This window comes from Vidua chalybeata, chromosome 2, assembly GCF_026979565.1.
Source record: "Vidua chalybeata isolate OUT-0048 chromosome 2, bVidCha1 merged haplotype, whole genome shotgun sequence".
Lineage (NCBI taxonomy): Eukaryota > Metazoa > Chordata > Aves > Passeriformes > Viduidae > Vidua > Vidua chalybeata.
Genome location: NC_071531.1, coordinates 13,651,676 through 13,666,224, shown reverse-complemented (window position 1 = coordinate 13,666,224; position 14,549 = coordinate 13,651,676). Strand labels below are relative to the sequence as shown.

The 14,549-nt window shown below is 39.8% G+C and overlaps 1 protein-coding gene across 1 annotated transcript in view; it reads left to right on the top strand.

Moving 5' to 3' along the window:
- Nucleotides 1-12,905, top strand: part of PTCHD1 (patched domain containing 1) — a 33,544-nt gene extending 20,639 nt beyond the window's left edge. The window contains exon 3 of the mRNA XM_053936649.1: nucleotides 10,661-12,905. Coding sequence (XP_053792624.1) covers nucleotides 10,661-12,315 — 1,655 coding nt within the window. The 3' untranslated portion in view covers nucleotides 12,316-12,905. The remainder of the gene's footprint in view (nucleotides 1-10,660) is intronic.
- Nucleotides 12,906-14,549: the final 1,644 nt, after the last annotated feature.

Here is a 14,549-nt window from a genome sequence, read left to right as displayed (position 1 = left end):
AGAGTAACAGAAAGCTGTTACACTTTCACTGTCTGCATTCTTTTAACTGTGGGGAACTCAGTGCATGCAAGGGCTCAATGGAGAGCTTTGTCAGAGGTGTCCCAAACAGTCACAGGTACCAAGAGTTTGGCACTGACATCCTGATTTTCTTCAAGTAGCGAAGTCCCTCAAGAGAAACTTTCACATATATGACAATACACTGGAAGTTCAGAGGTTAAAGAAAGGAATCTTTTCTCTATATATATCTACATGTAGAATGTGTGTGTGTATATATATATATTGTTTGTGGTACACTTTATTTACTGGGCCTGGGTGGTCAATGAAGACCTGGGAAATGTCAGAAGGAGCTGATGTGACTTCATTTTAGGTCTGGCTGCGAGAGAGAAGGTGAGCTTCAAATAAATGACATCCCTCAAATAGGCAACAACCTAGAGGTATGCAGAGAGGGGACCAGTCATTTTCAGGTCATGAAAACTATGGCAGAGGATCCAGAGGTGGATTAAATAAATTGGAATAAGTCTGGATGCTTTGTGAAAAGCCCAAGTTGAGTTCCAAACCTCTCTTTTTTTTTAATCAGTAAAAATAGTAGGTTGGATGTGCTTTAACTGAATTTTTGCAACTTTCTGAACATTGTGTTTCACATATGGTTGATCTATATATTATGAGTAAGAGTAGTGACAAACATCACTAAAACAGGAGAATTTAAGTGTATGCCTGAGATGTTGCAGTTGTAACTTTCTCACCAGAAAGGGAGAAACTTGAAGAGTGGTAAACAAGTTCATATTCCACTGGTCCATGTACCACTGGGACAGCAATCCTAGAAGCAAATGATATTTTAACCTTAGAAATTTAAAGCAGATTTAAAACATGTTTGCCCCAAATGTACCCACTATGTCTTACTCCATCTTCAGGAGGTTTGCTGTATGTCCCTTGGCTGTTCTGTAACATGGTAAACATTAACCTAGCATGGGTGATTGCAGGAGGCTCTCACTTTTAAGTACTTCCTTTCCACAGCATGCATAAAATCTGTCCAAAAATCACTTAGTGATGAAAATCAGTTTTCAATTTTGTCTGCTGATATGAGTCATAGCATGTCATATGTGAGACGAGTCCGTGTTTCTTAACAGACTAACTCCACATGTAACCACCTCCTCAGCTAGTGAGGTTTGAACTACGTGCACCACGGGGAAATTCATCTTGCCAGCCATACCTTCATTCCTTTACTGTCCTGGCATGGCACTCTCCCATCCTGTACAGCTCCCCTGGTGCACAGGCTGGTCCTGGCTCCCCACACACCCTGGGGTCTGCACCCCCTGCCAGCAGCAGTGGTGAGCAGACCCCTGCCCTCCTCCTCTTGTCATCCTCCTTCTCTCTTCAGAAAACAGCTTAGGCAGGGCACTCTGCTTCCTGGGAGATTTTCTGGTGTTTCTGAGCTAAAGAGGATGAAGAGGCGTTCCTGGGAGGTTTTTGGGGCAGGGAGACTCTTTGGAGGCCAGACAGAGTCAGGTGCTCCCTGGTGTTTGTTCCAGAAGCACAGACTTGCACATATGGCACAGGTGTGGCTCAAATGCTTTTGGTTCAGATCTGCAACAGGTCTGGGGAGTCAGTAGATGAGCAAACCATGCAGACATAAATATTCCAGCAGCTAAAACCAAATTTTGCTAACGCACAGCTCCTTCTGTTGCACTGAAAGAAATATGACTTTTAACTTTTGCCAGGTCTTTTGTGAATACATAGGATAGCAAGTGACACATTTAAACAGAGCTGACAGCCTGCTATTTAAATGCCAAAACAACCCTTTACTCATTTTTAAGTGGAATAAATGTTCTCTTTATATATAAAAGTAGATTTTGAACTATAACGTAGTTTGCTTATCAAAATACAAGAGCCACTCAAACTTTCTCTCAAATGTATCTCTTTTTTAAAATGTGTTTATATGACATTCTTGCTATCACTGTAACAAAAAAATCTCAAATATTACATTGTTTCAAAAGTAAAAAAGGGTGATACAAGAAAAACATCCATCATTTTCCCAAAACCTAAAACGATAACTTTATTTAATGAAATCAATGGGTCTGTTCAGGATTTGCCATGTAAGTGCTGAATTGCGTGTATAATCATTACAGTAGGAGGCTGTTAATTTAAACAGAATTTGGTATACTTTAAAAAAATAATTTGAAAATGCTATATTAAATAGTATGTTTTTTTAAATTAGTAAATAGCTCTAAAATACTCCAAAAATAAAAAGTAGTAAACCACGTTACCACCATTGCTGATTAGGGATTGTGGTGAAGTTTAGGACTATGAATACCAAAGCATTGTTTAATTTTACTTAATTAAAATACTTCTCATTCTCTTTGTTTCTTTTCCCCTTAAATAGATAGAAAAATTAAATAGATAGAATGTTTATGTGTTTCTTGTGTATGTGTATGTATTTCTTCAGAGATAGAGATTTATATGTAGAATGATTTTCATTTCAATAGTTATATGTCATCATAGTTTATATATGTGTGTGTGTGTGTGTGTGTGTGTGTAATATGTGATCATAGTTTTAAAATTAGGTTGTGAAAATATTGGCTCCTTGTTGTTTGTTTGCCATGATAAAAAATAGTACTGGGGAGTTTATAGTTGGTGTGCACCACATACCCCAAGCATTGCTGACTGTGTCCCCACAGTTTAGGGTGAGACCAAGGGGATGATTTCATTTTGTCCGTGCCTGCTTTGTGCAAATGTGTGCTTTTTAGTACAGGTCAGAAAGGGCTACACCTGACCAAAACAGACAGTTTCACAGGACAGCAAAGAGTTGACTGAGTGCTCCATTTCCAAAAGCTCAGTTTAAAAATGTAGGATATTATGGCAGACATTCATTGCCAGAAGACTGGGATCTAAATTACTCTGGTGCAGCAGATCCACACGAGTCTTATGAGGAGCCTACTCCCCTTTTGTGCTTGGGGGAATAGGCTGCACAAGACCTAAATGAGGCCTCAACCTTGTGCTGGATTTCCAGACACACTCCACTTTCCTGACTGTGCATTAAGCAATTTGAGTGCAGGCTTAATGGCCCAGAGAGTCTTTCAGCAGGATCTATGACTGAAAATATCATTGTGGTCTCCCAGTGTGAAGCACTGAGCGCCAGTTGAAGACGTCTTCTCTGCACACACCAACCAAGCCAGCGTGTGCTGCACGGGGACACTTTCTCTTCACAGTGCATTTCTGTGGGCACAGCCGCCCACAGCTGTGAAACACAGCAGATTCTGAGAGCATATTATTAAACATTTTGGTTTCTCTTACTTTGTTGCCAAGTAGATACAGCACAAAACACAGCTCTCTCTCCAGAGACTGAGGCAGATTTTTATCTGGTGTGCATGCACCAAGATACTGTGTTTTTGATGCTGGTAGTAAGTTGAGGAGTACTTGGGCATGGATGGGGCTTTCTGACTGGGATGGCCAGTGCTGTTGTAAACACGGTTGGAGAGATCAGCCTGACACTTGAGGGTGAATGGCTAATAATCAAATAATCAAACCAGAGACTGATCAAATGGTTTCATGCCTAGATACCTAACAGGCTCACCTACCTAATTTCAGTATGTTTCTCCTTTGGGAAGATCCCAAGTCAGATGTTAGTACCTGCAGCCATAGTACATCTTAGGTGATAATATGTGTAAAATTTAGTATCCTTTAAAGCAATAACTGCAAATACTGAATCTACCCAACAGTACCGTTACCATGTTTTTGAGGTGTGTTGTCATACCTGTAATGCAGGTACAATACTGACATGTAGGGACAGGAGGTGAATAAACCACTGCAATACATACAGCCTATGTTTATACCAGTACATCCCATCCCATGTTGCTCTTCATGTGTCCTGAATCCATGTTCCATGCCTGCACATAGCATTCAGGCTTACTTGGCCTTTGAACCCGTGCTTGGAGGTATGAAATCAGGTCAGCCTGAGGTCAGGCATTTGTGTGGCTGGGACTTCAATTACTTTACCAAAAAGGATGCATTAACACCACTCAGCTGTCCAGAGCCTGCAGTCCCCTAGTCACAATTTCCCTGAGACGAACACTGCTGCCTGGAAACACAGTTGTTTAGATGAGTACCTTACAGGATGTTAGTATTCTCCAGGATTTTACTCTACACTGTGAACTGGGCTCCCACAAACAGACAAGTGTAGGAAAAGCAAGTAGGATTTGCAGTGCATTTCTCAGCTCAGCACAAATGTTTGGGACAGACAAGTCTGCACTGTGGGATGTTCAGCAATACACCCCCTCCTTCACGTCTGACATTCATGCAGCAAAACCATTTATGTTTTACATTCATCTATTGCACCATTTATGGACCACAAAGTTGGACATTGCTTAGGGTTTGTTACAACAGCGTGCTAATGATGGTATAGCTGGTCAGCTCAACCCTTGCCAGTAAATTGTTATCCACTCAGTGAAAAGTGTTGTATAAATTAGGCTTGGTGCTGATTCTGTCTGCGTGCTGAAGGATCTTGTTCAGCTGTAGTATTTTATTGTTTTAGTGAGAACAGGGTATGGAGCCAGATGTTTTCTTCAGCTGGATGCAAACATTCTTGCTCTGCCTGTCACATTCAGTAACAGTTTGAGCCTGCTATATGGTCCAGGCTGAAATCGAGCCTGCTGGGAGAGGCCACATGAGGCAGGCCAGGTATTTAGTCAACAACTGGTTGATTGCAGCTCCTGTGACAAAGGGAGTCTGGATTAGTGGTTTCACTTGGCTTGTCAGAAGATGGGAGATGAGATCACTGATCTAGCTGGAAAAAAATAAGTCAGCAGGGGGAAATTATCTCAGCCTCTTTGTTGACATTACTGTAGAAAGCAGTTCTAGAGTCGAGCAGTGTACATTGTTATTTTTAATACTGTCAGCTAGGAAAATTCATTGCACCTTCATTATATCATATGTTATTGCAGGTACCGTTTTGGAAAGGGCAATTCCTGTGATATGATTCTGATCTCCTATGTACTATTTTTGCACACAAGAGCAGTTCTTGAGACCTTGCCTGCGTTGGCAGCAAGCTGGGATATGAATTTACAGCATCCTAGTTATTTCATGTTAATTCATCTGGTGTTTGTCTCTGCAGATGATATTTCACTCCACTTTGAATGTGAATCAAGCTGTGCTTCACAGATACCCACAAAGAAAGCTGGTGCAACATAGTTTGCCCTCTGTACATTCACACCCCTTTTCACAGGACACTAAATTCCTTTTGCAGACAAGTGCTCCAATTCAGTAGGGTGATTTCAGGCTTAAATCAACCTGAGTGGGACAACACTTGTCCAGCTGAACTGATAGTTTTACAGGGATGCAGCCATTACAGTGCAAGCAAAAACCTTAAATCAAAATCCTCACTTAGCCTCCAAAATGCCATCAGAGCATACTTCCATTTCAAATTTTCAGCCACCCAGTTTACAAGGCTCCCATATATCCTACCATGAGTCATTACCCATTTCAGACAGTCTTTTGTGACATCAGCATCAGGAAAATGTTTTGTTTCAAAAGTAACCTTCAAAAAAAAAAAAAAGGCTACTTTCTGATCCCCACCATTCCTTTAGTCCAGTGTAGACTAAAACAGGTGAATTAGTAACCATGTGGCTACTAATACTAATACAATAGGAGAGGAGAAGTAATGCCTGAGAAGGGAGAAACACCCTATAGGCCAGCTTTGCCATTAGTGACGTCTGATCCCTCTGGAAGACAATTTGATGCTTTATTGGTGTTTATTGTGGCTGTTAATGGGCACCATACATCCTGGTACAGTACTTGGCCTCCTTGAGGGGCAGATCTGTTGTTATTAGTGTTTTGTGTACCTCTGCATTAAAATGGGATTAATAAAATCTATTAGCCCTGAAATGCTACCTTCCTCACAGAAGTTTGGAACTTCACAACCTGTAAGTGGCATTTTACTCAGAGAGCTTTTACTCAAGTGTCAAACACATACAGAGACATACAACCTTCAAAACAATAAGGACAAAAAAGATGAGACCCACAGTGTACTATTATTCTCTACTTTCATAGATGGGTAAAAGTGCAAAAAGAAGAACCAAAAACCTCTTTCTCAGTCATTCCCCTTTATTTCTCTGATGGAAGAAGTCTGTTTGGATATCCAAGCCTCATATTACCACAATAAGATGAAAACTTCACATGATTTTAGTGCACAATTGAACATATTCCTCACCTGTTTTACAAAAGCATGCAGGAGCCCTTGCTTCAGGTAAGCAATTAAGCCAAGCAAATAGAGAACTGGTTTGTGACTCCAGTGACCAGAAGGTCACTTTGCTGCCCTCTCACAGGCTCTAGGGCTGCTTAAATCCCTTCTGCTCCCTCTGCTTTGGTCTCACCGTTTGCAGTCAGGAGCAAAGCCAACACTAAGCCTGGGCTGCCCGTGCCAATTCATGAAGGCCCCTTGCTTGAGCAACCACTTAACAGGGGAAAGGATGCATTTCTTTTTTGAGCTTTGAAAATGGTACTAGAAAGAACTGTTTCAGTGCCTGCACATAAATAGTATTTTAAAATGAGGATAATGATTCAATAATCTTAAGGAAGATAAAATTTTGCTTTCGCTTTCACAACTTCCTACAAGTGCTTTTTTTCTGATGTATGTTCTGCATTGATTTTGCAGAGCATGTGTAATTGCAAGACTTGTTTCTGAAGGAGAAAAATGAAACTTTTTATAGCATTTTCAGGCTACTCATAAAAGTGCTGTATTTAATCTAGACCTAATTTATTTAGTTTATTGGTAGTATTACTATTATTATCATGTTCTAAAATTAAAGGTAGTCCATCTCAGGCTGAAAAACCTGTGGAGATCCTCAACATTAACAATAATTTTCTTCTTCATTTTCTTTGACTACAGAAGTCAGAATGTCTGTTCTCAGTCCTCCAACATATGGTAGGAGTATCTCCTAAATGCAAAGCAGCAGAAAAAGAGAATAAGAAAAAAAAGTTTGATTCCCATTTGTCCAATACCTTTCTCCTATCCCTTTAACATTTTCCTTTGACCCTGAACCTCTTTTTCTTAAAAAACTCCCATCTTTCTGTGTACTTCTTGTTAGCTCATGATTGTACAGCCTGACTGTAGGGCACGACCGGTGAATCATAACAGCAAATGTCAGCAGGAAAAGATCTCCAGTAGCCCATTAGCTGTTTGAGTTCATATTTATTATTTACTGAATGACCGTGAATAATGAACAAGTTGCTCTAAATGATTACAGATCTGTGGCTAAATCTCTATTAAAAAGGGAAAATCAGTTGAAGCAATTACAGAATTTATTTAAAAGGAAAAAATTCCCTTTGTCGCACTAATATTACATGGAGTAGATGTAGCAACAGTGAGAGAAATAGAGGTAATTGGTGCAAATTGATTAGGGATGCAAAAAATGAAAACTCTGAAATGACAGAGAAGTGAGAGAAATTCTCTCAAAATGCTTCCATGGAGATATCACCCTAGTCTCTGTGGGCTAGACTTATATGAACATCAGCGAGTTAGAGTGTTGGAGATTGTTACTCAAGTTGTGTTTACAGTCAGTATTTAGAAGTAAATTAGGTTAGATAAATCCCATCCTAGCTAAATACAGCTAATTTGTTGACTGCCAAGCCTAATTTGTGCTTGAGTTTGGGCCTAATTTTTTTTTTGAGGAAACTGGATCAGGTCAGGAGTGCCACTGGTGCAAAATTCTGCAACTTTAGGCATGTCCTCTCAATGTAAATGATAATTCTGTAGCTATTGTATAAATGGACAGAGAAATCACAAACTGTAAAATTGAAGGAAAATACCAGCTCTTAGTACACAGATTGTGTAGCAAACAACAAAAGGAACCTATCCTAAAATAGGAAAGTATCCAAATATTTTTCTCTTGACTTTGTGGAGCAGATGTGGTGACGCCTCTTCATGCATTTACTTGAGCAGTTCTCTAAATCAGATTCCATTTTAGGGTAGTCTTGAAGATTATGTAAGAGCAAATTGTGGTTTTATCTTTTCTGCTTAAAGAAGGAATGTGGTATCAGAAGTCATGTTATCAGGCATCATCCAAAGCCTTATACCAGTTAAAACGTCATGTTCAGCATCATATTTAACTAGCTCTAATTTCCTTCTCTCATTGCACAGTCAAAGGTTCCTCAAATTAATATGGCTATTTGAGTATTTTTAGGCAAGAGCCTATTAATGCTGATTTTTTTTTTTTTCAAAAACATGCTATAGCTAAAGCTTATGATGGAAGTAATTTGTAATATTCAATGACCTCATTTTATTCTGTTTTGCTCACTCAATGCTAATGCATATGATGCCATGTGAAATTCGCAGACGAGCCTGTCTGCAAGACTCATGGGAGCCATAAATGGATTAAACCTCTCACTCCCTACTTTGGCAAGTGATCAGTTACTTTTAAATAAAGGTCAGTCTGTCTTTACAAAGAACACACTAAAAGCAAGCTTAATAGCTTTCCCTACTGAGCCTAGAACATAACTATTTGAAGCATAATTAGCAACAGGGTGCCAGTCACTGATTGTGCTTTTTGCTTGATTTTATGTCTGGGGAGTTCCAGTATTCCCTATTAGCTTTAAGAGGGGACACAGTGCTAGTTATCAAATTGACAGTCTTGACCTGGCCTCTGAAAGCAGCTGTAAAACACTGTTGGGGAAAATTAAGATGAATGCCAAAGCCAGGTCTGTAATACTGCTACAAATTGGACATTTGAGGTCCATGCCATGACTCTAAATAACAAAGTAGGTAAAATATCTGATATACATGAGAGTGTGAACTTTGTTACACTAAACACCAGGTGATAAGGAGATACACCAGCTTTGCTATTATCTCATCTTATTGAGCTCTGTATTGTGACTTCTTTATAAAATACTCCATAACTATTCTTTTCAGCATAACAGAGTGACCAGCTCTGCCATCTGTCAAAATACAGATTTCAAGAAGGGTAGAGTGAATCAGCAACAACTGCCCCTACAGTAAAAGGTGCTGACCACAAAAGGGTTATTTTGTCAAGTTAATTAAATATTTAGCCTGTATAAGGCATTTAAGAATTAACATGGTTATAGACTCACAGCGTCATAGAATGGTTTGGGCTGGAAGGGACCTTCAAGATCATCTAATTCCAACATCCCTAATATATCTTGTGGTATTCCAGTTCTTCAAAATACCTCATTTGCTTGGGTTTTATGGACTGGTATTTATAGCCCTTGTAGCAAAAGTGATAATTGTCTACAGGTGGAGAGAACAGAGCTGATACAGCAATTTTGGTACTCTGCAGACAGTCTGAAATTCTAAGAGAGATCTGTGAATTACCTTGACCTTCCTGACTGGAGCATCATCTTCAAAAGTTCAGTGATTGCACTTCAGTGTTATCAGCAACTAATTTAGCACTGATCATTTTATCTAATACTATCAGAGAAGATGGGTAAGAGCACAACACAGTGGACTGACTTTTGGGAATTTCTGGAGATAATCCAAGAGCAGACCAGAGAAGCAGAAAAGTGACGGCAAACTCAGCGAAAGAATAAGGAGGAGAGGAATTAAAAGGCAGCAAAGAGGCTGGGATTATATGGAAAAGATCTCTTAAGTAAAGATGAACATTATAATGAATTATTATGAGAAAAATATTACCATGTCACATTTTAGGTGTGATACAAAGACTACCTTCTGTTTATTTCTGTGTAAATCGTCAAACTACATTGACTTCAGCTCCTCTCACCTGGTAGATGGTCAGTGGCTGCATTCCCAGCTCAGGATCACTACCAGAGAGCAGAGGTCTGTGTCCTCCAAATGCATCTTCACAACATAGAAACTGTAAGAGGAAGATTACCAGCCAGGGATTAAAATAAAAGCATGTACTTTTCCTGACTTACCTGCACTTGGGGGTTAAACACAGGATTTTAGGTCATTCCTTTTGTGAATGGTATATCCATTTTAAGAGTCAATTAAATACATTACAAAATGTAGGCATTACAAGAAATATAGGGCTGTATTTGGTTTTATAAGCTCTCAGATATATAAAGAACAACCATGCCTTAAGCAGCTCCATATCAGTTTTACCACTCTCCTTCTCTAAAATTTATTTGTTCTTTTATTTGTCTGTTTCATTTCTAGGATTTCTTTTTCCTGATGGAAAATTTGTACAAGAAGTGGAGAAATCAGTAACTGATTTAATTGATCATTTTCAGTTTATGTGGAATTTTCATTTTTTACAGATTTTCTACAATGCAGCCAACTAATGCTCTGCTTCCAGCATAGGCACTTCAAGGTCGTATTTCTTTGTTTTCACCACAGGTCAGTTACCATCACCAGGAAAAACTAATTTGAAAGCATCTTCCACCACAGGCACTCGGAAATAATGAAACTAAACACCCAAGCAGAGTAAAAAAATCCTGTTTCTTTAACCCATGAATCCTGTGCCAGCAGTGCAGAACTCTCCTCAAGCTCTGGCAGTAAGGTTTGCTAGGCAGGTAGCAAACACGCTCCTGTGATTTACACCTCTATAATAATTTCTCTCTTCTGCAGGACATTTCCTTCAAGCACTGGTAGCATCCAGCTGTGTCTCCTTTGAGCCCTTTAGCGTGTCGACATGACTTTTTTCTGTGTAATTCAGGATTTGAATACATTAAACACCACCTTTGTTCTCTATTGTAGGTCATGGGTTGTATGGGACTTTTGAAATGTTGTCCTCCTGGAGAAAAACTAGAGAAGACCAACATGTTAAAGACAGAACTGCAGCTGTATTTGCAGACTCCATGCTCTCGTTTTCTCTCACCACTGCCATGTACCTGGTCACTTTTGGAATAGGTGCCAGTCCCTTCACTAACATTGAAGCAGCCAGGATTTTCTGCTGCAATTCCTGTATTGCAATTTTCTTCAACTACCTCTATGTACTCTCCTTTTATGGTTCCAGCCTGGTGTTTACTGGCTACATAGAAAACAACTACCAGCATAGTATCTTCTGCAGAAAGGTACCAAAGCCAGAGGTATTGCAAGAGAAGCCTGCATGGTATAGGTTTCTTCTGACAGCCAGATTCAGTGAGGACACAGATGATTCAGAGGAAACGAACACTTACGAGAGTCATCTTTTGGTGTGGTTCCTGAAACGCTATTATTGTGACTGGATAACAAACACTTATGTCAAGCCTTTTGTAGTTCTCTTTTACCTTGTTTATATTTCCTTTGCCTTAATGGGCTACCTGCAGGTCAGTGAGGGGTCAGACCTGAGCAACATCGTAGCGACTGCGACTCGGACCATCGAGTACACAACTGCCCAGCAGAAGTATTTCAGCAACTACAGCCCGGTCATTGGGTTCTACATCTATGAGTCAATCGAGTACTGGAACACCAGTGTCCAGGAGGACGTGTTGGAGTACACCAAGGGCTTTGTGAGGATATCTTGGTTCGAAAGCTACTTAAATTACCTTAGGAAACTCAACATATCTACTGGATTGCCGAAGAAGAATTTCACTGATATGTTGAGGAACTCCTTCCTGAAGACCCCTCAGTTTGCCCATTTTTCAGAGGATATCATATTTTCCAAGAAATACAACAATGAAGTTGATGTTGTGGCCTCCAGGATGTTCTTGGTGGCCAAGACAATGGAAACCAAGAGGGAAGAACTTTATGACCTCCTGGAGACCCTGAGGAAGCTCTCTCTCACCTCCAAGGTGAAATTCATAGTTTTCAATCCATCATTTGTGTACATGGATCGTTATGCCTCTTCAGTGGGAGCCCCCTTACAAAACTCCTGCATTAGTGCTTTATTTCTGCTCTTCTTCTCTGCATTCCTGGTGGCAGACTCTCTGATCAATGTCTGGCTCACTCTAACTGTTGCCTCGGTTGAATTCGGAGTTATAGGTTTTATGACCTTGTGGAAAGTGGAACTAGATTGTATTTCTGTGTTGTGCTTAATTTACGGAATTAATTATACAATTGACAACTGTGCTCCACTGTTATCAACCTTTGTCCTGGGCAAAGAGTTCACAAGAACTAAATGGGTGAAAAATGCCCTGGAAGTGCATGGGGTAGCTATTTTGCAGAGCTACCTCTGCTATATTGTTGGTCTGATTCCTCTTGCAGCTGTGCCTTCAAATCTGACCCGTACACTGTTCAGGTGCTTGTTTTTAATAGCATTAGTCACCTTCTTTCACTGCTTTGCCATTTTACCTGTGATACTGACTTTCCTGCCACCTTCCAAGAAGAAGAGGAAAGAGAAGAAGAATCCTGAAAACCGTGAGGAAATAGAGTGTGTTGAAATGGTGGATATGGATAGCACCCGAGTGGTTGACCAAATTACAACAGTCTAACTTGATTTGTTGGTTGCTTTTTTACACTAGGTCTTACTGAGGAAAAAAAAAAAGAAACCAGTACTGACTAAATGTGTGGGTACAGAAAGATTGGAGGTTTTCCCCTCCTTCTTTTAAGCTAAATCCAGGAATATTCAAAATTATGGGAGAAATTAAAAATAAATTTAAAAAAATAAATAAAAAGAGCCGGGGTATTGTACCTTGCTCAGTTCCTATAACAGGTTATATGGGAGAATTTGCACACCCATGCAAAGAAAGGTTAAATTTTAGATGCATGAAGTAAGATCTAATGGAAGAAGTTGGGTTCTTAAGCAGTCATCTGTATCGCCTGTACTGCAGATGCTGCAATTATTGTGGCTAAACCAAATCATGTTGAAAGGTCAACTGTCAAGGCTGAAGTAGCACTAAATGTTTGCTGGATGTAAAGGCTTTACAAACTTTCTGCACAGCAATAACTCAAGTCAGTGAGTCAGCTCTTATAAGTCTTTGCCATCACATTTAATATTTCTTTTCTCCCCTAATCTAAACATTTATGCAAGACTATATAAAAGATAGCAAACTGTACTGGGAAAGAAGGCAGTACACAGCAACCAAGTGCTTTCCAAGCACCTTTATGTTATGAATCACTTTTTTTTTTCTAAAAGTATCATTATTTTAAAATTGAAATCATCCCTTGTAACATTTTTAATCATGGTTTTATAGCTGTTTCTTTTTCTTATAAAAACAAAAAAAGAACAAAAAAAAAAAAAGAACAAAAAAATATCCATGTGACTCTGTCACTCTAAAAAATATATAATTCTATTTTATACATGTCTCGCTACTAGTTAAACATGTAATCTGCTTTACCAACTGTAATTTTGTTAGCACTCTACTAAGACATGAGTGGATCTAGCAGCAGACAGAAGATGGTGTACTGAATATTTCAGCACCAAAATCCATGATACAAACCTCAAATACTAAAATGTCACCAAGAAAGTGAATGTTAGAGCTCTTTTATTGAGAGCCTATTTCAGGCCATTCACTGGTAATGCACACTAAGAGGATTAGTGGGTAGTTTTACATAATGTATGACTTAATCCCTCAATCTTCCTAGAGTACCTGTAAAGCAATAGACCTTGCAGCTATGGGCTCTTCCAGGAGACAGTAACAGTTGTGTGGAACAAACTGAAGGTTGGGACTGTGGTTTAGCAGCAGCAAGTTTATCAATGTCCCCAAAGAGCCCATATCTAAGGGGTCTGTTGAAAACATCATGTGTGAGAGAGAAAAAAAAAAAACAACCCAAAAAAACCCCACCAAAACCAACAACTTAAAAAGATTACATTACCGAGTCTTTTTGGAGCCGTGAGTTCTAAATCAATAATTCTGTCAGCATCTGTGATGTGGAGTAAAACAGATAAAGCAGCATCTCTTCCCTCCTCTGCCCCCTCCACCCTTAAGAGTAACGGGCTCATTACTGTAAGGTTTTATCATGTGGTTGAACCCTTGTGGGGATATGTAAGCCAATTCTGTACATTTTGCTAAGAGTATTCTGACCATACATTGCCTGTGGAAACCCAGTAGCAGGAAGCTGGCTGGTGTGCTGGGTGGTTTCATATGGACTGTTGCTTTTTGGTGCAACATGAATGTATTCCAACCAGTCTCCCTTTTGCAGCTCATCTGGAAACTAAGAGTACTTGAAAAGTTTTCAGCATTTGGCACAGAGTTTGCTTCAGTGACAGAATCTGGTGGGGAGGGGTATTGCAAGAGCCATGGGGCTTGGAGCACTGGGAGCACCGTGGCTCGGGAGGCTGCCTGTGGTACCTGTACAGTCACTAGGACGTCTGTGGTCACAAACCCAGGATGTGGTTCATTGCGTGAAACATCTCTTTAGCTTCCAAATCCCAGTGGCCCCCAAATGCCCTGTACAAAACCTGCAATGCCACCTACTGAATATTAATTTTCAAGAGATATTTCAAAGAATTCAAAGAGATATTTCTAAAGCATCCTTCCCAGCAGAAAATAAGATAATCAGATATTTTGCCCTGAAGCAAAATATTACATTCTCACTAGCAAAACAACTCAGCAGAGCAGCTGGCAACATTTATTTTCCCCGGGATAAGTCCTTTCCCTGACCAGAAGAGAGGAAGCTGTGCCCAGGAATGCACAGGCTCTTTGCTTAAGTAAACAACAGTTGCTTCGGTAGCAGCTGGGAAGCTGTAACAACAACTTCAGCCTTGGCAGAACAGAGGCGGACA